Source organism: Urocitellus parryii, chromosome 8 (assembly GCF_045843805.1).
Source record: "Urocitellus parryii isolate mUroPar1 chromosome 8, mUroPar1.hap1, whole genome shotgun sequence".
NCBI lineage: Eukaryota > Metazoa > Chordata > Mammalia > Rodentia > Sciuridae > Urocitellus > Urocitellus parryii.
The window spans coordinates 118,555,266-118,579,231 of record NC_135538.1 but is presented as its reverse complement, the minus strand read 5'-3'; the positions used below and the strand labels follow the sequence as shown (position 1 = coordinate 118,579,231).

Genomic DNA, 23,966 nt, shown 5'->3' with positions numbered 1-23,966 from the left:
AGACCCTGTCTCAAATAAAAAAAGGGCTGGGTGTATGGTTCAGTGGTTAAGTGCCCCTGGGTTTAATTCTTGGTACCCTCACCCCTCGCCCCCTCCCCCCAAAGTGCATCAAATGTGAGAAAAATAGAAATAGGTTTCATTCTGGCAATTTGCAGCTTAATGCAGATAAGGGGCAGGAGAAAATGTTAGGTCATGAATGAGGGATCTAGAAATGAATAGAGGACAACTTTCCTGGCTTGGCCTTCGATTGATGTTGGACTGGATGACATCGAGGAGGGAACAGGGTAGACCTTTGGGATCTTTAAATGGCTACCTGGCCACAGCAGAGTGGATGGGACCATGAAATGTGATAAAGAGATCTGGATATGCCACTTAATACCTTGCAATTGTGGATAAACAAAATCTTTTGTGCCTCAGATTTTGAGAGTAAAATGGGGCTTTCATAGCACCTACCTTATATATTGATGTGAAGATTATGATACAGCACTTGACCCATAGTGAATGTTCAATAAATGGTAATTATTAGCTTTCAAAATTTCTCAGGCCTCCATATCTCAGGCTTATCAGTATCAACGAGGTGTAATCATGTTGTGAAAGGTGGTTGGTTCCTTTAAGATGTTCTCTCTCCATCTTCCTCTACTTGAGGCCTTAGGAATCTCCTAAGCAGCTATAACTAAATGCACTTGGTGAGGGACAGGGGGTGTACATGGCTTAGTATGTATGTATTCTCCTTGGGCTACTAGAAATTCTTGCTTTCAGATTACATCCAAAATGAACATGGGACTGTACTTACTCTTGCTCTTAAACTGTATTTAAAGTTCCGATCCAAATGTTGAGCCTGGGGCATTAAATCCCCAACACTATGCAGAAGCTCCATTATTTCCCATTCCACTCCACAACCCATCACAAAAAAATTTAATGCTTTAAATCAGCTTTATTACTAGTGAGATTTGGGGTTTACTAGAGATGGCAGTGACTAGAAGCGAGGCGCTTCATCCCTGCATGGAGTTTCTTTGATGGGGTCAGGGAGAGCAAGGAGTCATCAGCTGGACTAGCTACCTTTCAGCATCTACACAGTGCCTGGCACACAGTAGGTGCTCTATAAGTATTAGCTATCTGTTGACCACAGCGTGGGGGTGGGAGAACTCGGAACATCTGCCGGCAGTTCCTAGTTCTGGTTTAGGGGTAGTTCTCTCCATGAACTTTGTCCTTTTGTAGCCTCTCATGTTTATTTTCTAGAGGATGACCTGGGCCTGCCTCATCCCAGCATCCTAAATCTGTAGTGCTTCAGCTTCTCTACGTGGAATACCATGCCTGTTGAGGTGGGCATTCACTCATTTTGGGAGGGAAACTACCCTCTCCACTTTTGGGCCTTAATTTTAAAGTCTGGCAGGCCTTCCAGACACCCAGTCATTTAATCATTTTTAGGATTCCCCTCTCCTTACTATCCTTCTATTTCTGACCCTCTCCTTCGGAGTTTAAGGGAATGACTTGCTGAACTGGGAGACCCCAGACAACTTGAGGGGATCCCCGCTCTGGGGAAGGAGTAAGGCAAGGAGGCGGGATCGGAATGTTGGGGGAGGGACCGCAGGTCTTCAGGGTTACCCAATCACAGGGCCAATCATCCGCTACTGTCCTGCCCCCGCGTGCGGCCACAACTCCTGATTTTCCCCGAACTATTGCAGGGTTGGGCCGAGACCCACGCATGCCTGCAGAAAATCTACGGCTGCGGGACGGCGGGCCTCCTCCTGCTCCTCCCGACAGGCTCCGGCAATGAGGATAGGCCCTGGCCCCGCGCGGGGCCAAGTCTACGGACAAAGTCCGAGATTGCTGGCAAGCTCCGCCTCCACGCGGGCCTGCTCCGCCTCCACGCTGGCCCGCTCCGGCTGACAGCGTCCGGCAGCGCGGAACGGCGCCGCCCGCATGCGCAGGCACGCTTCCTGACGCGGTCCGCGCGCGCGGGAAGGCCCCAGTCTCGCGGTTCGGCGTCGCTTTGTGACGTGCCTCTGGTGGTCCCGCCCCTTCCAGTAGCGTCAGCAGATCCCAGTGGTTACGCTGGCGTGCGATGTCGCTGGGCGCTAGCCCAGCCTGGTCCCGCAGCCCTCGGGCCGCCCCCAGCCCCAGCAGAAGCTGGGCTATCTCCATCGCTCCTTCCCGGGCAGCCAGGAACAGCGGCGTCTGCTCCTGTCCGGAAGGAAACAGCCGGGAGGTGGGGGGGGTGAGGTCAGGGAAGGCCACGCCCACAGAACGAGTCCTACCCGGCTCCAACGGCTTGGTTACTGGCCCCTCCCGCTTCAGGTTTTCTGGGGTTCCCGTGCTTTCCAAATCACTGGTCCTCCCCTCTTTTTAAAATATGGGCATCCAGATACCCGTTCTGACCCTGCTGTCCTGGGCATCTTTATCGGCTCCAGCTTGTAGAAGGGAGCGGGCGGCTCGGGCGTTGTTTACAGCAGCAGCCCAGTGCAGCGCAGTTTTTCCTAGAGGACAAGGGGAGGGTGTTAACGCAGCAGTTGGGGACCAGGAGCCTGGGTTCCTGTTTCCCACGGATTCTAGCCTTGGGGGGAGGGCTTCTAGGCCCCTCAAAGGCGGGAAGCGTTGCCCTGGCGACCGCCAGTCAGCAGGAAGCGTTGCCCTGGGGACGTCACTGGCGCACTGGAGGGACAATGGGTATTGTTCTGGAGTCGGTGGGACCGGGAGACCTCCCTCTCCTCCCCACAGACATTCTCCCATATCCCAGTTTCCCGTGGGTTTGGACAGTCGCGTGTGTGTGTGTGTGTGTGTGTGCGTGTGTGTGTGTTTGAGAATTATGGGAGAAACTCAGCTACTCCGTACTGTCACCGTACAGCAGCAGGTTTACCACCAGATGGAGGAGCAGGGGTATGCCCTCCAACTGCTGCAGCCCTTCTCTGCTGCCCCTATATTTTGCACCTCATCTTACACGCCCCAGTTTCCTTAACTCTATGGCATGACATTACCCCCGCCCTTCCACACCCCATTTATCTCTGGCCCCGACATCTGCTTGGGCTGCAATCAGTTCTTCAACTAGGTCTTCCACTGCCAGCCTGGCCGCCAGCATCAAGGGTGTGGTCCCGTCCTCTGTACGTGCGTCCACTGCAGTCTGTCTGCTGCTGAGTAGGAGCTGTAAGGACAAAACCTGTGACCTCTGGGGTACCCTGGACTGTTAACTCAGGTCCCTCAGACTTTTAACCCTTTTACCAATCCATATGCAACTATCTTCCTTGTTTCAGGTCCTCAATCTCACATCAATTTCTTATGTCAAACACTAGAGGATGCTTCTACCCAGTGTAACTTGTAAGATCACCCTTTTCCTTTTGGGGACCCCAATGTATGCTTACCTGGCAGACCTCCCGTGCATCAGCAGCTACAGCAGCATGAAGTGGAGTACGCCCTGCCCGGTCTGGCTGGTTGGGGTTGGCTCCAGCCTCAAGGAGACGGTGGGCAGCAGTTGGTCTGGAGAATCGGGCAGCTAGGTGCAGAGGGGTCTCCCCAGTGCCCACTGTGTGAGCCTGGGGATAGGCCCCTCCATCCAGCAGAAGTTCCCAGGGCTCAGGACTTCCCAACCATGCTCCCTGAAAGGTCCTGGACTCCACTCTCCCACAGCAAACTGCAGACATCAGGGGTGTAACCCCATCTGTGGGTGAGAATGAGTAATGGGTCCATCAAAAGGACACAGGAGGAGGATCTTAGGGAGAATCACAAGAAGAGATATGAGGAAGCTAAGCTCTGGCTTTTGATTTTGTGCTTAAATGACTTTCCTACTTGAGCTTCAGTTTCCTCACCTATAAAAATAAGAAGGCCTTAATTCTCTTAACATTCTAGGACACTGATTCTCAAACTTGAGTCTGAATCAGACTCCCCTAGAAGGCTTGTTAAAACACATATTGCTCAATATCTCAATTTCAGAGTCAATAGCTTTGTAGTGGATCCTGATAATTTGCATTTCTAACAAATTCCAAGGTGATGCTGCATTTTGAGGACCATACTTTGAGAATCACTATTCTAAGTTACTCATTCCAACATTAGTTCCTCCAGTTCTGACACTAAAGGACTTTTCTGCTTTTAAAAGGATTAAAAAGCATTTTTTCATTTTCTTGGTCTGGGTTGGTTCATACCTGGTCCACAGGCATTCACATCAGAGACTTCTATCTCTGATTCCTGAGGAGGAGTCAGCATGGCCACTTGAGGGAGCTCCCCACAGCCACCACTCAGTGGCCACAGTTGGCACTTGGAGGGTGGGGCCATTTCTTCAGCCTTGGGGCAAAAGCAAGAATCAGTGAAGGCCATTGACTTGTTCTTTATTCTATCAACTTCATACTATTTCTGCCCTAGCCCTTTCACCTGGTTCACCTCTTCTTCCTCCTCAGGGCCTGAGCACATCACCACTCCATCCTCTTCCACTTCTGCCTCTGGCTTCAGTTCCCTGGAAGGAAGTGAGTTGGGTACAGGTTACACAAGTTAGGAACACTAAGAGTCTCCAAGATTTCCAGCAGCCTTCCTGCCCATCATCTTTCTGTTTTCAATTTTTGCAATAGCATTTCTTATTGCTTTGACCATAAATATCTCCATGGACAGATTCCCCTTTCTGAGCCTGAGTTCCTCCTCATTCTCACTTGAGGCCAATGCTGTCCTCGCCCAGTGGGGGCCTGCGTCTTCGGGGAGTCTGCTGAGTTCTAGGCCTTCGAGTGAAGCCAGGAGGCAGCCAGAGGGCCCCATGCTCTCGGCGTCGACGTCGGATGAGCTGAAGGACAAGAAGAGCCCCCAGGGCCAGGAGAAGCACCCCAGCAACTGGAGAGCACAGCACAGTCCAGGGAAGCTGTTTGGTGGGTGCTAGTGGAGAGATACAGTGACAAGGAGGTCATTCCTGGTGGGACTAGTTCTACTCATGAGCAAGTGCAACAATCTTTCTCTGCCTCAGTTTCCTCATCTATGAAATGGACATAATACCTGCCTCTTGGGGTTAAATGAGTTAACAGTAAAATGCTAGAGCAACACACATAGTAAGCATGATATAACAGTTATTATTCTTTCATGTACTACGAACTATGTAATACAAAGATGACTGGGTACCCACATCTAGTAAAGAAGTTAAATTAGAACCTGAGGTTTCTTGGAGGGCTATGTCAGAGGTTAGAAAGTACTTACAGAACCAATAGGCTGTGAGGAGAACCAGGTAAAGAGTTGTTAAAAGGAGGGCAAGTTCCCACAAAATATTTTTGGTTCCAGCTATCCTGATTTATCTCTTGCCTATTACTGACATGAGCACAAAGGTCAGGAGAAGTGGCGGGTGTCACCTACCAGAGCCTGTGTGAGGGTGGGCAGCCAGCAGGGGTGCAGGCAGCAGGGGCTCTAGGGCTCCCACTGCAGCCATTGCTGCAAGGAAGCGAAGCAGGAGTCCTGAGTCCCAGGGACAACGGGATGCTGGGTGGTCAGGGCCACAGTGGGACAAATCTACACCCATCACCACCACAAACCTGTAGGGGAGGCATGTTAGAGACGTGTGTCAGTAACTGGCTCCCAACCCTCTGTCCCATGGGAAAACAAACTAGTGTCTGGACTTCCCTCCATCCACTTCTTACCCAGCACTGAGGGAGTCCTTCTCCTTGCCTAGGAGCTGCATATCAGGGTCTGCTTCCTCTGCATGTGAGGGGTCATGGGTTCCTCTTAGCTCTTCTTCTGCCCGGGCCCCAGGATAGGGGAACACCATGTCTCTGCCATTACTATCCTTCCTCACCCAGAGCCCCACCCTCAGAGTCAAGGACAGCACGCGGGCCAGAGCAAGCAGCTGCTGGTCCAGGGCAGTTGGGCTCAGCACCACCAGCAGGGCCAGGGAGGGCCCCCACTCCAAGTCCCCATCTTCAGGTCTGCAGTCGCCTCCATCCCAGCCACATTCTGCGGTGTTGCAGCCTTTCTCACAGTGCCCATTGTGGAAGTGGTCCCGGCAGTACTGGTCATAGGCTGGACTGTAGGGTGAGAAGAGGGGAACTGAGGACCCCCTAAAACCTGACACCCCTCTTTCCCCAGAAGAAATTCCTGACATTCCACAGCCCTTTGGTTGCTAAGTGGGGGTAGCTGTGCATCCCTGGATAGTGGCCCAAACACCCTGACATCCTCTCCTGAGACCATCCTTTCCCTCCTTCCCAAGCTCTTTTTCCCTGAAGAAGAGCCCTTTTCCCTCAGGGATGCTGGTTGCTAGGAGAGAGATTCCATGGCAACATGAATTAAGAAGGCAAGCTTGAGGACCAAGCCCCAGAACTCTGAGAGGAGCCTAGAAAGAGGTTGTGTCCCACACAAAGTATTGATGCCATCCCATTATTCTAGGTTGGAGTCCAGAGTCTTCAAGCCCTACTTAGCAGTGGTTATTAGGGTGGAAATTCCTTGGAGCCTGAGACTATGGTCACCCTGTAACTCAGACATCTATGTCTCACTCTCTCATCCCCTTATACCCCAGCCACAGTGGGCTCTAGGCTCACGTGCAGGATGGAGGGGGCTCACAGTCGTAGCCATCAAACAGACATTCTTCTGAGTCACACTGTGGGTGGCACTGTCCATCCCGGAAGAGAAGCCAGCACCGGGAATGGGAGGGGCAGCCTTTCCAGGGGTCTGGGACCCCCAGGGAGCAGTCCCCACCATCCCAGTTTCCTCCTGGGCCACTGCAGCCAGTGTCACAGGCCCCATCTCCACTTCTGCCTTCACACCCTTTTGCTCCAGGCCTCTGACATCTGGGCCCCGGAGAGTCAGGAGGGCAGGAGCATCGAAAGCCTGGGCCCCCCAACCCAGGGGTCTCTGAGCAGCTGCCATTGTGTAGGCATGGGGAGGGGGGGCCACAGCCCTGAGGAGCTGGTGGAGTCAGGCAGTCAGGACCCTCAAAGCCATTGAGGCAGGCACATCGGGGTGGGAATCCTGGCTTAGGGGAGGGCAGACACAGGCCTCCATGGTGACAGTGATAGATGCCGCAGGAAGGAACTCTGTGGCTGCAGGTGGGGCCTTCAAAACCCTGTATAGGGGGAAGACATTGGGGAAGGACCTTATTTTATTATTCCCACTCCCCCAAGAAAACTCTGGGTTAGATTAGTGCAGAGAGGGTCCTAGACTCTCATCAAGTTCATCATTTTATGGATTTGGAACCATGTTGCATGATAATTTCATGCAATGACAGGACATTGTTGCAAAAATGGATGAACTTTGCCATTATAATAAAAGTCCTGAAAGACTATAAAGTCTTAATACTTTTTTTAAAAAAAATTTTAAATATTTATTTTAGTTTTCGGTGGACACAACATTTTTGTTTGTATGTGGTGCTGAGGATTGAACCCGGGTCGCACGCATGCCAGGCGAGTGCGTTACCGCTTGAGCCACATCCCCAGCCCCCTTAATAAATTCTTAATAGAATTGAATTCTATTATATTCTTATGTTCATCCTTTTGGAGACAGGATCATATGCCTTCCTCTTTCTCCAAGGAAGGGAACATAAGTAGAAGTAAGTTATTAATATTGAACTTTTGGGATTAGGTTCATGGATGTAATATTGTTAAAACACTAAAATAAAAGGTCAGGTACAGGGGCTGGGAATATAGCTCAGTTGGTAGAGTGCTTGCCTTGCATGCACAAGGCCCTGGGTTCAATCCCCAGTACCTCCGAGGGGGGAAAAAGGATTAGGCACAAACCAATGATGAGTGTATCATGAACCATGGCTTACTATTAATCCAATCCCATGCATCAGGGATCCACACACAGAGTTAAAGTAACTTATCCAGGAGCTTCTGATCTTAGGCAATGCCTATGGTTTCTGAACATTCCCTTCAAGATCCTACCTTTTCCCTGACTCCTTTCCCCTGACTGCTTCTGAGAGCCACTTACTGCTGGGAATTTAAGATGGCTCCTTCCAATAAGTCACACTTTGATGATCTCCTATGCTCCCCTCTAGGATTCCAGCTCAGGCATTCTCACCTTTTATCAGTATAGAAGGCAATAGAGAAGGCAGCTTTGTGGTCTTTTACCTGGGGACAGTGGCAGGTGAAACCCCGGGGTGGTCCTGCGGTGACCTCACAGGATCCTCCATGGGAGCAGGGCTGGCTCTGGCAGGGGTCTATCTCCACCTCACACCACTGGCCTGTGATGGGGAGGAGACTAGATATTGCTTCAGTCACTGCCTACCTCCTCACTCCTGGAAGTTGGCCCAGCACAAAGGGATCCTGGAGCATCTTCTCTGGGATAGCACATGGAGGCAGGGGATAGACAAGGGGACTAGGCTGTCTCATAGGTGAGGACTGTCTAGGTCTCCGTGGTCTGCTTAGATGTCTTCACCCCCCCCCCACCACATACACACCAAGGCCTCACCTGTATGTCCAGGTAGACACTGGCAGTAGAAGGCATTGGCTAGAGAGTGGCAGGCTGCGGTGCCTGTCGGGTGACAAGGCTTGTCTAAACACTCATCCACATCCCCCTCACAGCGCAGACCCACAAAACCTGGAGGGCAGGCACAGTTGAAGCCTCCAAGTATGGGGGTGCAGGTTCCATGGTTGTGACAGGGTTGGGACTGACAAGCATCAATTTCCTTTGAGCAGTTCTGTCCATTGTAGCCTGGGGCACACTACAGGGATGAAGGATCAGAGATGTAACCAGTGGATGAGCCTAGCTCAAAGCAGTCTGTTCAGCCCCCCATTTTCCAGCCCAACAGCTTCAGTCAACTCACCATCCATCGCTGACACATGTAGCTTGACCATTCTATCTCAATGCCACATGATACATTATTGCTCAGTAACTTACAGCTTAACCCTCCCCTAGTCCCAAACAAACCCTTTCCCCTACCAATACACCCTCCAGATTGTCTCATACTTCATTACTTCATAAACATGTATTGGATGCCCACCTTCTGCCAGGCTCTGTTTTAGGTACTAGGAATACAGGCAAAATTAGAGCTCATTCCTGTTTCTATGAAGCTATCAGTCAATCAGAGGGGAGAGGTAACTAGTATTTATTACATGCTTTATATACATAACCTCAGAAAAACCTCCTAAAACCCTTTATATAGATTATCTCACTTGATCCTCACTTCACAGAAAAGGAAACTGAGTCCCACAAAGGTAAAGTGACTTGTGCAAGTCACATGGCTGTAGATAGAAGACCTGAAGTTCAAGTCTATTACTCCATAATCATTTTTCTGCTTGCTTCATGCCTTTCTGCTAATGAGAGAATGTCATTGATGATTCTGTACCACATGCTGGGTTCTTGCAGGAGGAAAGAGAGCATGCAAGAATGGAGTACAAGAAGCCTTTAGAGAGTTGATAAAAAATTTACAAAGAATCTGAGCAGTGGCCAGAAGGTTGGTAGGAACAAGTTAAATGTTTTGGAAACTTCTGGAAGGGGGAGTTTCAGGAAGTAGGACATGAAACAGAAATGAGTGCACAAGAAGTTCACTGCTTTCAGTCAAGCACACTGAGTTTGTATATAATTGAAAATGTTCATAATAAAAAGGTTAAAACTAAAATTTAAAAGTGAAGTAAAGGATCCAGGAATAGTGGTACGCGCCTGTAATCCCAGCGACTTGGGAGGCTGAGGCAGGAGGATCACAAGTTTGGTGGGGATGAGAGTAGATATTGCTTCAGTCACTGCCTACCTCCCAACTCACTCCTGGAAGTTGGCCCAGCACAAAGGGATTCTGGGGCTTCTCTCTGGGATGGCACTTGGAGGCAGGGGATAAACAAGGGGACTAGGCTATCTCACAGGTGAGGACTGTCTGGGTCTCCGCAGTAACTTAGGGAGGCCCTAAGCAGCTTAGTGTGACCCTGTCTCAAAAGGGCTGGGGGAGTAGCTCAGGGGTAAAAGCCCCTGGATTTAGTCCCCAGTACAAAAAAAAAAAAAAAAAGATGAAGTAAAGGGGATCCATCTTGTGTCTTCTGTTAAAAGTTGTGGTCTGAGCATAGAATCAGGCTGCCCAGATTTAAATCCCAGCTTTGCTTTTCCTGGTATAGTGATAAAAACCACCAAGGAGAAGCCTTCACCCATCTGAGAGAGGACTTAGAGATATCCTCCTAAGGAAGGTGCTTCCTGGTCCCCATCCAGTGGAAGAGGGGTGGGGAAGGCCATTCCAGGCAGAGGCAATGGCAGGGAAAAAAACTGAGACTGATGCTCGCCTGTAATACTAGCAACTTGGGGAAGCCAAATGAGAAGGATTGTAAGTTTAAAGCCAGCCTCATCAGGTTAGCAGGACCCTGTCTCAAAAAAAAAAAAAAAAAAAAAAGACTGTGGATGTAGCTCAATGGTAGAGTGCTCCTGGGATCAATCCCTAGTACAGATTAAAAAAAAAAAAAAAAAAAAGCTAAGAAGCAAGAATCAGTATGGGGTGTGTAAGGTTTACATTGCTAGAATGAAGTAGGGAAGTGGAGAGTGGAGAAGGTGACAAATGAGGACTGAGGGGCAGGCAGTGCTGTATCAGGCAGAGCCTTGAACTTTATAAAGATGTGGGCACCCCCTGAAGGATGTTCAACAGGGGAGTGACAGGTCAACTTAACATCTGCAGTGATCCCCTGGTTGTGGGGTAAAGACTGAACCAGTGGAAGGATAGATATGGAGGCTGACATGGGTATTCAGGTGGAATGCAACAAACGCCTGTACTAAAGCAGTGGGATGAAGGGTGAAGGGGAAAGGATAGAGTGGAGAAATATTTAGGAGGTAGAATGGCCTGACCTGGTGGTTAGCTGGATGTGTGGGGTAAAGGAAAGGGAGGAGAATTGGGTACACCATGTTATCCTTCCCATTATTACTGTTTTCCATATCTCCAGCCATGTCCTGTTTCCCATCTCCAGAAAGGAGAGTTATCTTCTCTCCCTTCTTTTCTCTACACCTCTTACCTGGCAGAGATAGCCATTGGGCTGGGCCACACAGGTGGCCCCATTCTGACAAGGCCGGGATTCACAGGGGTTCATGTTATCCTGGCATAAACTGCCTTGGAATCCAGGGGGGCAGTGGCAGAAATAGGAGGGGCCTCTGTCAACGCAAAGGCCTCCATTCTGGCACAGGGCAGAGACTTCTATGCCTGAGGGAGAAAGACAAACAGGTAGAAGTGAAGCTAAGTGGGCTGGAAGGGTTTTCAGGATCCCAGATCTCTATCAGAGAGGCCTTTAACTTGGGAGCAGCTAATGTTCTTGGGTGGAAACCCCGTGGGCACAAGGAAAAAGTGACTCCTGACACTGAAGAGGGTAGAACATCAGGTTTCTCTGCCTATCTTTTCTGCCAGAATATGGGAAAGATTTCTTAAGCTTATCAGTGTTGTAAGGTGACTATTGTCTTGAGCCATAAGCAAGAGAGAGCTCAAGGGAAGGCTGGACATACAGCTCAGTGGTAGAACACTTGCTTAGCATGTACAAGGTCTTGGTTCGATTTCTCAGCACCACAAATAAAATGAAGTTTTTTAAAAAATGAACTCAAGAGAAACTTTAGGCTGGGGACATGGGGCTTTACTACTGTCCCAAGTTTGTCCCCTGGATTTTGCATCAATTTTGATGTTATCTCCCATCAACCTAAGCCCTAAGCTCTTCCCTGAGCTCTTCTCATGTTGAACCTTATTTGAAGTAGAGTATTCTTTTACAAGAGGGTTGGCGTAACCTCACAGGGGTGGGGTGAAGTGTGTTGATGTAGCTGGGTTAAATGTAGTCCACTCAAGGTGAGTTACAACCATAACAATGTTGAGTTGCTCCACCAGGAGTTATGTCCCTGGTGGTTGTGTTAAGCTGGAGTCTACTTTACTGGGCTGATTGGTGTTGTGCTGAATGTGGTGACAGGAGTTGGGTTGTTTTAGGCTTCCTGGGTATTAAACTGTAGAATCAATAACTATAGTTGGGGGCTGGAGTTGTGGCTCAGAAGTAAAGCACTTGCCTAGCATGTGCGAGGCACTGGATTCAATCCTCAGCTCTACATAAATAAATAAATAAATAAATAAATTGAAGGTATTATGTCCATCTACAACTACAAATATTAAAAAAAATAACTATAGTTGGTTTATATTGTTTTGACTCTCAGGTGGTTGTTTTGGTCAAAAGCTGTGTGGCTGCTTTTAGGAAAGGGGTGAAGAAGGACACTTGTTTTTCTGCATCTGCTCCCCAGTTGGGCCTTGTGTTGGTACCTTGGCTCAGCGCAGCCTTCTGGCAGGAGGACTGTGGAATGTTGCAGAGAGGCCCGGTCCATCCCTGGAGGCACAGGCACTGGAAGGAGGGCCCACTCTGGAGGCAGTGGGCATTGTGTGGACAGGGCTTCTGGGCACATAAGTCCATCAGAGTCTGAGGGTTGGGAGAGATCATGAGTCATCAGGTTTCCAGGCCTGGAGATGGGCCTCTGCCAATTCCACTTCCTCAGAATCCCTCCCTCTAAGACTCTCTCCACGAGTGGCCTGGACCAGGAAACCCTCCCTGGTTTCCCTTCTATACCCATATTCCAGAATGGCCCCTGAGGGTCATAACTTCATTCGATCTTTCCTCCCTTCTTCAGGCTACACAAACCTCAAATCCTAGACCTTTCTTCACGAGCTTCCCTGCTGCCCACCTTTTATTTCTTGAGACCATTCTTACTAGAGCTCTTTAGGTCCCTCCCTCCTCTGCACACCTGGCTCATTGCACCTCACCTGGCAGCTTTCTCCTGTGTATCCAGGAGGGCAGAGGCAGCGGGGGCCCTGAGGGCCATCTTGGCAGGTTGCCCTGTTCCTACAGGGGCTGTACAAGACAGAGATAGGGCAAGGTAGGAAGGAGGTCTGGGAAAAAGGGGGAGGGAGTATGTGATGGGGAGGCAACTACTGGGGTGATGGCTGACCAGAAGGGGAGGCAGAAGGAAGAGTGTGCAGCAGAGATAGCCTGGAGTTCCAGGGGGAGGGAAGGGAAAGGGTGGGAAGGCTGAGGGGCTCCTTCCCTTCCTCTGGGGGCCTTAGTGCTCTGCTCACCTGTCTGCACAGCTGGAGTGGATCCTTCCCTCACAATGTGGACCCTGGAAGCCCACGGCACAGAGGCAGGAGAAGGTGCCAGTCCTGTTCACACAGGTACCCCCATTGAGGCACGGGGCTGGAGAGAGGAGGCTGTGAGGGATTGGGTTCCTTGCCTGTAACCTGGCCTGTGACCTCAGTCACACCGCTCACAGGACATACCTTTCCCCCACTAAAACAACAGCTTCAGTTAATTTTTTTTCTTCTAAATATGGAAGAACCCTGCCCGATTCTTTCATCCCCCTGTGCTTCAGTGCCGGACATGGTGGGCACTTACCAGACACGCAGTGGTCAATGATGGTTTGGCAGTGGGGCCCTGTGTGGCTTGGAAGGCAGATGCAGGAGTAACCTCCAGGGCTGGGACTACAGGAGCCACCATTGAGACAGGGCTCTGAGTGACAAGCTGTCACCTCCTCACTACAGGTGGGCCCTGAGGGAAAGAGGTGGGATCTGAGATTGGGAATCCTTTCTCTCCCTCCATCCTCCTCTTCTTCCTTTTGCCCTCCCTTCCTTACCCTAACTCTATTATTCCCCCCTGTTCAGCTCCTTTTCTTATCACCTCCCACACATCATCTGTGTCCCCTGCAACCCATGACCAGTTTTCCTTGGTGGTGACTAATACACAGAGCCTTTGGCCACATATATTTCCCTTGACTTAGGGTGTAACTAGCCCAGGTGTATATGGTTTAGAGACAGTCTCACCTGTGTAGCCTGTGGGGCAGGTGCAGTTGTAGCCAGAGGGCTGGGGATAGCAGGTCCCCCCATGGGCACAGGGTGTGGAGATGCAGGCCCCCAGCTCTGCCTCACACTCTGGCCCTGTCCAGCCCACATCACACACACATGAAGATCTGGCCATAAAGAGAAAGGGGAGTATTTTTCTTTTCTTCTGGTGTATCCTTTTCCTTTTCCTGTGGGCCAGGCCCTTATGACCTCCTCTTTTTTGTCCCTGAGACTCTGGCCTTTTTCTTCAGTGACTTTCCTCTTAACATTGCCCTTTTACCTTCCTGATCCCACAGCACACATTTTATTTCTCTATCTTTATTTCTTCTATAACTTGTGTGTTGTCTTTCTGCCAGACAGAAATGAAAGCTCCACGAGAGTCATCATTTTGTCTCTTTGGCTCTGTGCTATTTCCCAGTGTCTGGAACGGTGTTCACACAGAGTAGATATTCAATAGATACTTGTCTAGTGAATGATGAACTGATGCTGGGCATTATGCTCCCTTTTCTGCTCTGACGCCTTAATCCTCTGTTTCCCTCATCATATACGAGCTCTCCTCTCCTTGGATAACAAGTCCTCCTATCGACTTGCCCTAAGAACTTGGTCATCTCCTTCGTAGTCGCTGTTGGTCATTTCCCACAGACATGTTCCTCACTTGCTTTTTCTCCTACCATAGCTAAGGAGGACCAGAAAAGGGGCAAATGGAGGGCCTGGAAGATGTTACCTCTGGCAATGCCCATGGTGGCAGGTGCAGTTGTCCTCAGCAGGGGCACAGCCAAGGCTTCCACTGGGGCAGAGGCATTGGATCTTGTTTTCCTGATCCTGGCATTTCTGCTCAGGCTGGCACAGGTTGGGGGCACACAGGGGAACCTCACAGAGCTGGCCTGGGGTGGGGATATGAGTCAGATAGAAAACAAAACCCTTTTATGCCCTCCAGGGGACCAAAGACTACTTATGTATGACTAACTCACTCCCCATAGACCTGTCCTTCAATGACTTCCTGTTACCTTCAGGATACTAACTTCCTGTCACATGGGATCTGGTGTGACATGACCTTCCTACAACTGCTGTGTTTCTCATCTTTGCCCTGTTGCACTCTAAGCTCTGGATCTTATGCAGTTCCTTAAATGAAAGGTGCTTTTCTTTTCCCTGTGCTTTTACAAACACAGTGATTTCCAACTAAAACACATTATCTGGCATTCTATTTTGACAAACTCCTGCTCATTTCTCAAAATTCAGCCTAGCCATCATCTCCTCCATGCAGGCCCTTTTCTGCTCTGAACTCCATGAAGAGTTCTCATCTTTAGTCTGGGTTAGTGGGTTCTCCTCTCTCAGGGCCATTGGGCCATACCAACAGGAGACTTGTTGGTCTATGCATTAGACTTAAAACCACTTGAGGATAGCAACTTCTTACTCAAACTTGTTTCTACGACTGGCATAGTAAGCATTTATTTATTTGTTTATTTGTATGGTGCTGGGGATTGAACCCAGGGACTCATTCATGCCAGTACTTTACCACTGAGTCACATCCCCAGTGTTAATAAAGTCTTGCTATATAAAAAAGTGAATGGCTCCCCTTTGAGCCCAATCTCTGCTCCTGAGCCCTAATTATACCCATTCATGTTGGGATAAATGTGGCTCTTTAATAACACCCACAGTTGTGAAGGTTTTGCTCTGAGTTACTTTAAGGGGTGCCATTCTTATCTGTTTCACATCCTGACTCTCAAACACCCACCAATGACTACTGTCCCAAGCCAAATGGACTCAATTATTCTCTAACAACTTCCCTGCTGACCTGTGAAGCCAGAGGGGCACAGGCAAAAGAAGGCTCCTGGGAGATCAAGGCAGCTGGCTCCACTGGGGCATGGGCTACTCAGACACTCGTCCACCTCTGTCTCACACTGTGGCCCTTCAAAGCCTGTGGCAGAGGAGGAGAATCAGGGACTGCAGAGACTTCTGCCCTCTGCCACCCTCTCCTCCCGTGTTTGGGCCCCAGTTTACCTGGGAGACACTTGCAATGGAAGGCTCCAGGCTGGTCCTGGCACTGCCCACCATTGGCACAGGGAGAGCTTCTGCATTCATCGATGTCTTCCTCACACTGGGTACCAGTGAATCCTAGTGGGGAAGGGAGTAGATGGGGAGAGAAGGCCAAGATCATTGAGGAAGACACAGCTTAGCTCTTTCTCGCCAGGAAAGGTGAACCTGTAGGTCTTCCCAAAGAAGACACCTGGTAGTTGGGCATGGATCAACAGAAGGGTGGTGCAGAAAACGTGAAGCTCAGCCACCTACTAGCTGTGTGACTTTGGGCAAGCTACTTAAACTTTCTAAGCTCCCAGTTTCCTCCTCTGTAAAAGGAGCAAAAAATGGAACCTAGACTGGGGGTGTAGCTTCAGTGGCACAGTGCTTGCCTAGCATGTGTGAGTGCGTGAGGCACTGGCTTTGATCCCCAGCACTGGAAAAACAAATAAAGAGGAGCCTACCTTATGTTGCCATTGAAAGGATTAAATGACATAATGCCCCCAAAGCACAAAGTCAAGTGCCTGTCCTGGAGTAAATAGTCAATAAATGTAATTATTTTCATAGCAGGGTACCAGAGGGATGTTCCAGGAAGCTGGAAAAGAAAGACCTGGGGCAGCTTTCCCTGTGTCCAGGGCAGGCAATGCCAAGACCAGCCTGGGACCCCTGACATGCAGAGTCCATAGAGGACTATGCAGGAGGACTGCAAAGGAGGGATATATGGGTGATTTGGAAGGTCAGAGATGAGGGTGGGTGTGTAAGTAAGGAAAGATCTGGGATGTAGCAGAAGAGAGTTTGAGGAGCAGAGGAGTTGGAGAAATGGGGAACTCTTTGACCAGGCTAGAGAGAACTTCCAGAGGACAGAACTCTGGTGGTTCCAACATTGCAGGGTGAGGATGGCTGGATAGAAATCTGCACGCACCAGGCTGGCAGACGCACAGGAAGCCGTTGCGCAGGTCACGACAGTCAGCTTGGTTCAGGCAAGGAGCTGAGGCACACTCATTGGTCTCCACCTCACAGAGTAGCCCTTCTAAACCTGAGGACAGAGGAGCATGGTGAGGGTGGGGCTCTGCCAGGCTGGCCCTGCCCCCTTCTCCCTGGGAGACCTGGGTTCTAGAGCCAGCACACATGCAACTTGCTGTGTGTCCCCATCAGGCCTCCCCTCTCTCTGCTATCTGCCGATGGATTTGGTAGATGAACCCTGAGCCCTGCTGTGGTGTGCAGTGCTGCCTCCTTCAGGTGTGAAAGCTCAGGAAGCAAGAGGGCTCCTATTAAGAGCTGTGAGAGGGCATCCTGGAAGTGCCTCTTGGGGCCATCTCCGGGTAAGGCAGCGTGGGACCCACCCAGGTAGGCTGCTTAACCTGGAGGTCTTTGATGTACAAATTAGGCAAGCGGGTGTCTGCCTGGAGCACGATTTACTCCTCTTGTTCATGGCAGGTCTTCATGCTAAAGTGAACAGGAATCCCAATGTGGGGGAATGTGAAGGGCATTTGGGAAGCTGTGTTACTCTCTTATTTATCCCATTGCTTTGGGGTCATCCTCATGTCCATGGTCTCATCTTAAACAAGGACCTCATTATCTTCCTTTTCTTGCTTAGGGAGCGTGCCTCCAACCCTCCTTCACGTCTACAACCTTGTCCACACATAGATAGGTATATAAGAGTATAGTTTTCTTTACTCTTGTATACTTATCTATGTGTGGTCTGAGCCATAAACCTTGGATATTGCTCACCTTAGAATGGTAGTGTAGTGTAGTGGTTAATGTTGAAACTCTGGGTTTGAATCTTGGCTCTGCCACTTACTAACTGCATGACCTTGGACAAACCACTTGAACATTTTATATGTCTTGGTTTCTTCATTTATAAAATGGATATAGTAACAATGCCAACCGCATAGGATTAGTGTAAAGAGTAGATAAGATAATACATGTAAGACAGACAGTCAGCTATTTTTTTTCTGGTTTCATCCAGCTCTCTGTATTGGCTCTGTAGTTCTCTTTCTTCAAATCACTTTTTCCTGGTAAAACTAGCCTGGAAGTGCCTGCACCCTTGCTGTGTTTCTTTCCTACTGCATCAAATTCAAGCACACAGATTTTTTTTGGAATTTTAAGGATTTACTCTTTATCTCTGCATGGGAGAGTTGGAGTGATTAGGGGGAGCATTGTAGGTAAGTATGAGCAGAGGCTGCAGCATGGAAAGTTTATTAACTATCCTCCCTTATTTGGCCACAGTGTACAGTGGGCCATGTGTTGTGCTGTCTCTGATTACCATGAAAGGAATGGCAGCCCCTCTCCCCCAGAGTTGAGCAGTGTACAACCTCACGACTATCTGTGGCAGCTCTTTTCCTAGGGTCCATAGGTGTCTCCGTTTTCACTTGGGGGGAGGGAGAGGAGAAACATCCTGTAGTAAGTGACGCCCGTTGGACTGATGCTCTCCTTGTTCTCTAGGGGCAATTCCCAGTGGGTTCAGCTTAGTTGTTTCTCCCCCACCCAAGTCCCCATTAAGCCATACCTGGTGGGCAGAGGCAGTGGAAGGTGGCAAGGAGGTCCAGGCAGGTGCTGCCTGGGTGGCAGGGCTGGGACAGGCACTCATTATGATCAGCCTCACAGCGGGAGCCCGTGTAGCCAGGTGGACAGAGGCAGTTGAAGGAGCCAGGGGTGTTGAGGCAGGAACCACCATGTTCACAGGGACTGGGACCTTGCTGGGCTGGGAAGAGAGAAGAGCTGAGAGTTCACAGGGGCCAGGGATGGGAAGGGCAAAGAGGCCAGACTGTCAGGAGAGGTGTGGGGGCCCATTTGAGGCTGCAAGACCAACTGGGGAAAGGGCTTGTATTTTTAGGATAGAGAAGGACCAAGAGGACAATCTATGAGGCCTGGAGGGCTAAGCATTGGGGAGAGGGCCATGTAGGGAAGAGATGTCACATCAGGACCAACCCAAAGAAAAAGAGATATTTCCTTTCTTTCTTTCTTTCTTTCTTTCTTTCTTTCTTTCTTTCTTTCTTTCTTTCTTTCTTTCTTTTTCTTTTTAATTTAAGAAACAACTTCCCCTTTTCTCTGTTCAGTGTGGAGGCCTGTCTGGGCTCAGAGAGGCTCTGCTGTGGGGTGTCTCACCCATCTGACACTCATCCAGGTCTTGGTGGCAGGTGGGCCCTGAGTAGCCAGGTTGGCACAGGCAGAGTGTGGAGCCCGTCAGGGGGTTGGTGCTGCACTGGGCTTCCCCATGGCATGGCTGGCTCAGACACATATCTTCCAGGTGGCATAGGAGGCCTGGAGGGGCCAGATGGGGGCAAGGTTGATTGACCTCCCAAGAGACCCCCGGTTCTTCTCAGCCTCCACCTTTACCTCACTCTTCCCTGACCCCTCAGTCCCCATACCTGTGCGCCCAGGTGGGCAGAGGCAGGAAAAGAAGCCCACGTGGTCAATGCAGGTGGATCCAGGAGCACAGGTAGCAGCAGCACAGTCATCCAGGTTCTCTTCACAGCCTGTGCCTCCCCAGCCACTCACACATACACAGTGAAAGCTGCCAGGCAAGTTCTGGCAGGTACCCCCATTTTTGCAGTGAGGGGGACCGTGAACCTCACATTCATCCACATCTTCAGAGCAATCCCAGCCTGTAGGGAGGTAGGAAAGGAACAAGGTCTAGATCTGGGAGCCCTGTGAGGAAGGGAAGCCACAGGCTGACTGGGCCACTGGTGCCATTAACTTGGCTTAAACAACTCACCTGTCCAAGTCTCTGGGCAGAGGCAGGTGTAGGTGCCCAGTCCGTCCTGGCAAATGCCCCCATTCTGACAGTGGTGCTCAATACAGTCATCTGGATTCACCTCGCAGTCTAGGCCTGTGAAGCCTGATAGAGTCATGGGATTAGCCAGGTGAAGGAACCCAAAAGAGGCAACCCTCCCTTCCCAGAAAGGGGAGGAGGCTACAGAAAAGCATCTATGAGGACACACCTGGGGGGCAGAGGCAGAAGTGAAAGGTGGTGTCTCCTCCTGGCACCAGCTGGCAGGTGCCCCCATTTGAACAGCCTGCCAGAGGGCAGGGTCCTGTTCGGAGCTCACAGTGTGGACCTTCCCGCCCTGCAGGGCAGAGACATTGGTAGGAGCCCAGGGTATTATGGCAGGAGGTGCCTTTAGGGCAGAGTCCAGGATCCTGGAAACACTCATTGACATCATGTTGGCAGGCATGACCCTCAAAGCCAGGTGGGCAGCGGCACTGGATCTGGGGGTATGTGGCCAGACATACGCCTCCATTGATGCAGGGGTTGGCTGAGCAGAAGTCCCGAAGCTGGCACTGCTCGCCTGCAACAGAGGGTAGAGGGAGCTGTTTCTAGCATTGCACAAATTCCAGCCCATCTGAGATGACTCTGATCTCCCTGCAGATAACCTGTGGATTGAATATTTGAATTTTCCTCCCTTTATTTCTGTGCTCACTTTACCCTGTTCCATCACCCCTGCCTTAGTTTTGCCATGCCTTGGTAGGATTATATCTGGAGCAACCTTATTTTCTAAACTGAAAATGGATATTGCAAATTGGCCTTACCTGGGAAAAACTGGGACCTGGGGTCCTATAACACCTGATCTTAGCCAAATAGTAGCAATGATGGGGTCCCTACAGTGATGACCTTCTTGGAGGAGGTGAAAAGCACCCAGCTTCTACAGGTAAGAGATTCAGATTGGTATCTTTTTGTGCCACAAAACTGGTTGTATGCTCTTGGGTGAGTTGCTTTGCCTCTCTGATCTGATTTCCTAATCTGGACTGGCAACTCTGACCTGGATAATGACAAGGAAACTCACTTTACAGCATGTGCAATAGTGGTGATGGTGGCAGCAGTGGTGGCGGCAGCAGCAGCGGCAGCTTTAGCTCACACTGCATACATACCATATGCCAGGTTTGAGCTAAGTAAGCACTTATTGAGTATCATCCCTTTTAATTCACTCAACAACCTTAGGAAATACGGACATTAGTATCCTTGTTTGTTTGTTGATAACCTAGGACCCAGACCACTTTAAATATCTTATTCATGTTCATGTAGTTAGTAGCAAAGCTGACATTTGCATCTATTCTAAAGTAGTAAACTTGCCCAGGGTTAGACCCCTCTTCTTGAGGTGCATTTCCATTTCTATCTCTAGATCAGGTCCCTCCAGTCTCATCACACCTTACCCCACTATATTCTTTCCAGGATTATTATGAACACCCACCATTTAGAATAGGGGCTGTTCCGATGCTCAGAATGTAGAGCATGGAGAACTCCTGGTGAGCAGCTAACAACCTCTAGTTTCTAGGTTCAGCAAGCTTAAGGAATTTAGAAATATTTCAGATAGTTTGGAAATCTTTCAATGTTTTAGCAATCACATGCTGATGAATTTCAATCTTGAGTAATGGTTGCCTGTCATGGATTGGCTTATTGATTCTCATGGCCTCTGTCTTCAAAAGGCTCACAGTCTATCATCTACCTGGGACCTGAGGTCCTATAACACCTGATCTTAGCTAAAAGGTCAAATAGCAATGATAGGGTCCCTACAGTGATGACCTTCTTGGAGGAGGTGGAAAGCACCCAGCTTCTACAGGCAAGAGATTCAGATTGGTATCTTTTTGTACCACAAAACTGGTTGTATGCTCTTGGGTGAGTTGCTTTGCCTCTCTGATCTGATTTCCTAATCTGGACCTGGCAACTCTGACCTGGATAATGACAAGGAAACTCACTTTACTGCATATGCAACAGTGGTGATGGTGTCCAGTTCCATCTTTCCCAGCCCACATCTTTCCTAGCCCACTGCTGTTGCTTGTCCTTTCCACTCCACTCCCACCAGAGCTTACCTGTCCATCCAGGCATGCAGGTGCACTGTGGGCGGCCTGAAGCCTGGATGTGGCAGCGGCCCCTTTTGGAACAGAAGGAGGGAAGACAGGGGTCTTGGAGGCGGACCTGGCACCTTTTACCAGTGAAGCCAGTGGGGCAGTTGCAGAAGAAGCTGGGGGGCAGTGGAGAGGGGGAGCTAGAGGAGCCTGGTGAGGTGGGAAGTAGGGTTTGGCAGCTGCCCCCATTCTGGCAGAGCTGAGCATCTTGGCAGGGGTCAGGAAACTTGCATGTCTTGCCCAGGAAGCCAGGGGCACACCTGGGTGGGAGGGAGAGAGGAAAACTCACATCACTGGCCCCTCCTTCCCTTCTCTCCCACCCTTCTCCCTTGCCTTATTTGTTTCCCTTCATCTCCTTCACTTCCCCTCATTCTCCTTTCTTCCCTCACTCTCCCTCCCCATTTCTTTCTAGTCTCCTAGTCCCACAAGGTACACTCACAGGCAGGTCTCTTGCCACTGAGGTAGGGTCAGGCAGGTGCCTCCATTGGCACAGGGTTCTGGAAAACTTCCGCACAGCAGCCCTATAGATGGAAAGGGAGAATGAGATGGAGCCATGGAGCTTGTGTCTCACTTCCTCCTTCAGGTGCTCCTAAGAGACCTGTTCAAAGCAAGCCCCCATGCATGCTCTAAACTACCATGTCCTTCATGCCCTGTTCCAGTCCACGTGTGGTCCCATGCCTCAGTTCCTTCCATCCCAGGCCTCTCAGTTACTACTCCCTAACACCCCCCTTTCCTGTTTACTCTCTAGCCTTCCAAGTCCAGCCCTGGACTCCATCCCTAGGAAGCAAGACAACAGGGAACAGAAGGGGGGCAAGGGGGCCCCAGGAGGTGAATGGCTGAGACATTGAAGGGATTTCCTCCAGGAAGGCCAGGAAGGGCCCAGAATCAAGCCTTCCGGGGGGTGGGGACAGCTGGACAGGAAAGGGACATGGTGGACCCGTGACCTTCCACATCTCCACCTCCTGATCTCCTCTTATCTTCCCCCCTAGCAGGTGGTCGATCTGCCCTTCTCAACATGGTTATAAGAGTACACTTAACTCAGCTCCAGGGCTAACTGGGTTTCCCTGGGGATGGGCGCCCTCTCACCCATCCCCCCAACAGTCCCTACTGGCACCCAGCCCAAAGCCTGGGCTGGAGCAGCTTCTGTGGCGGTCGGCTCTCCCTACAGGCTGTCTGCATTTTTGGGGAAAATCTCTTCTATCTAGTGTCCCTTCAAAACCTGGGGGTCAGCTCTATTTCTCCCACCCCACTGGACATCCTCTTAAGGGAAAGTGGACTCCCCCTCCTCTCCCACCCCATAACTCACCTCTGGCCATGACAACTAGGAAACACGGTGGTGGCGGCAGCAGCAGAAGCAGCAGCAGGGAAGGGGGCTGCATTCCAGAGCATCCCCAAGCCCAGATCTCCTCTCCCTTTTCAGGCAGGGACTTTCAGAGCCCTCACTGTGGCAGGGCCACCTCCTTGGCTCACACTGCCCTTTCCTTGTCCTCTTCAGCCTGCTGCAAGCCTAATGTCTGAGCTGTTTCCTGAGTCACACAATGTCCTGGACACCCTAGTGAATGGTGGTGTGGGGGGGTTGGAGGAACATTGAGGGGGATGAAGGAGGGGCCTTCTGTCCCTGACAACCCCTGGGGAAGTGGGAGACGTAGGACGGTATGAATGAATGGCAGGTGAAGATAGGAGGGGAGAACTGGCTTGGTTTCTGAGGCCCCTGGGTGGGGGGTAGTCTCAGTTCTTCTGTTTGTGAATCTGGTTTCTCCTTTCTAGAGAACTGCAAGGTGGCTACCCCTGAGCCTCCAGAGGGGAAGGATCTGGAAGCAGAGGTGTGGGGTAGTGAGGGATCTCCCTATTCCTCTTCCCAAGAGATGATGCTTAACTTGCCTCATGAGTACAGATGCTTCTCAGAGGACCTGCAACTTGTCATGATTTGAAACCATTTACCTTGCAGAAGAGACCCAGGGACCTCTGGACCTCACCTTGGCCCTTGTGGGGACTTTTTTTTTCCCCTCCTTCTGGGGAATGGGCAAGATACTCGGTTGGTTTTAGGAGGAAATCTTGGCCTTCATATTTGTCATCATCAATGATAAATGAACATAGTGTTTCCTAAATTCTAATATATTCTATCATCTATTCTAAATTTAAAATTCTAACTTTTTCATTCTGAATTATTTGTAGCAAATACTGAATTTGGGTAGCTTTTAATCCTTCCATCTCTGCTTCCCTCTACTGTGGAGATCTCTGGGATGTATAATATATTGGAGTAAATAAAGCCACAAAAGGAAATTTGTTGCCTTGAAGTCTCATTCCATCTTCTTAAGTCAGCCCAGGAGAGCTTTGGGGTCAACCGCATGCTCAGTTCCTCTAGTAGCACAGAGAGCAAGAGTCCAGGGTTGTG

The 23,966-nt window shown here is 50.1% G+C and overlaps 1 protein-coding gene and 1 non-coding gene across 3 annotated transcripts; one reads left to right on the top strand and one right to left on the bottom strand.

Moving 5' to 3' along the window:
- Positions 1-914: 914 nt before the first annotated feature.
- On the bottom strand, positions 915-23,067 carry Notch4 (notch receptor 4). 2 transcript variants are annotated; one of them, XM_026415361.2, is made up of 30 exons: positions 22,878-23,067; positions 22,011-22,092; positions 21,536-21,831; positions 19,669-20,016; positions 19,443-19,565; positions 19,096-19,332; positions 18,833-18,988; positions 18,234-18,428; positions 16,647-16,760; positions 15,710-15,823; positions 15,504-15,626; positions 14,433-14,592; positions 13,691-13,836; positions 13,266-13,418; positions 12,950-13,067; positions 12,638-12,725; positions 12,143-12,296; positions 10,872-11,056; positions 8,359-8,611; positions 8,019-8,131; positions 6,492-7,015; positions 5,598-5,981; positions 5,317-5,492; positions 4,632-4,848; positions 4,360-4,441; positions 4,134-4,272; positions 3,357-3,652; positions 2,992-3,139; positions 2,380-2,477; positions 915-2,184 (listed from the first exon to the last, which is right to left on the bottom strand). In XM_026415361.2, exons 1-30 carry the CDS (start codon positions 22,948-22,950, stop codon positions 1,453-1,455), a joined length of 6,027 nt encoding a protein of 2,008 aa, XP_026271146.2. In that variant the 5' UTR covers positions 22,951-23,067; the 3' UTR covers positions 915-1,452. The 2 variants fall into 2 exon arrangements, with proteins under 2 accessions (XP_026271146.2, XP_026271147.2); XM_026415362.2 differs by having other exon boundaries at positions 4,369-4,441.
- Trnaa-ugc (transfer RNA alanine (anticodon UGC)) lies at positions 7,586-7,658 on the top strand. The gene has a single exon. It is a non-coding gene; the product is annotated as a tRNA-Ala (tRNA).
- Positions 23,068-23,966: the final 899 nt, after the last annotated feature.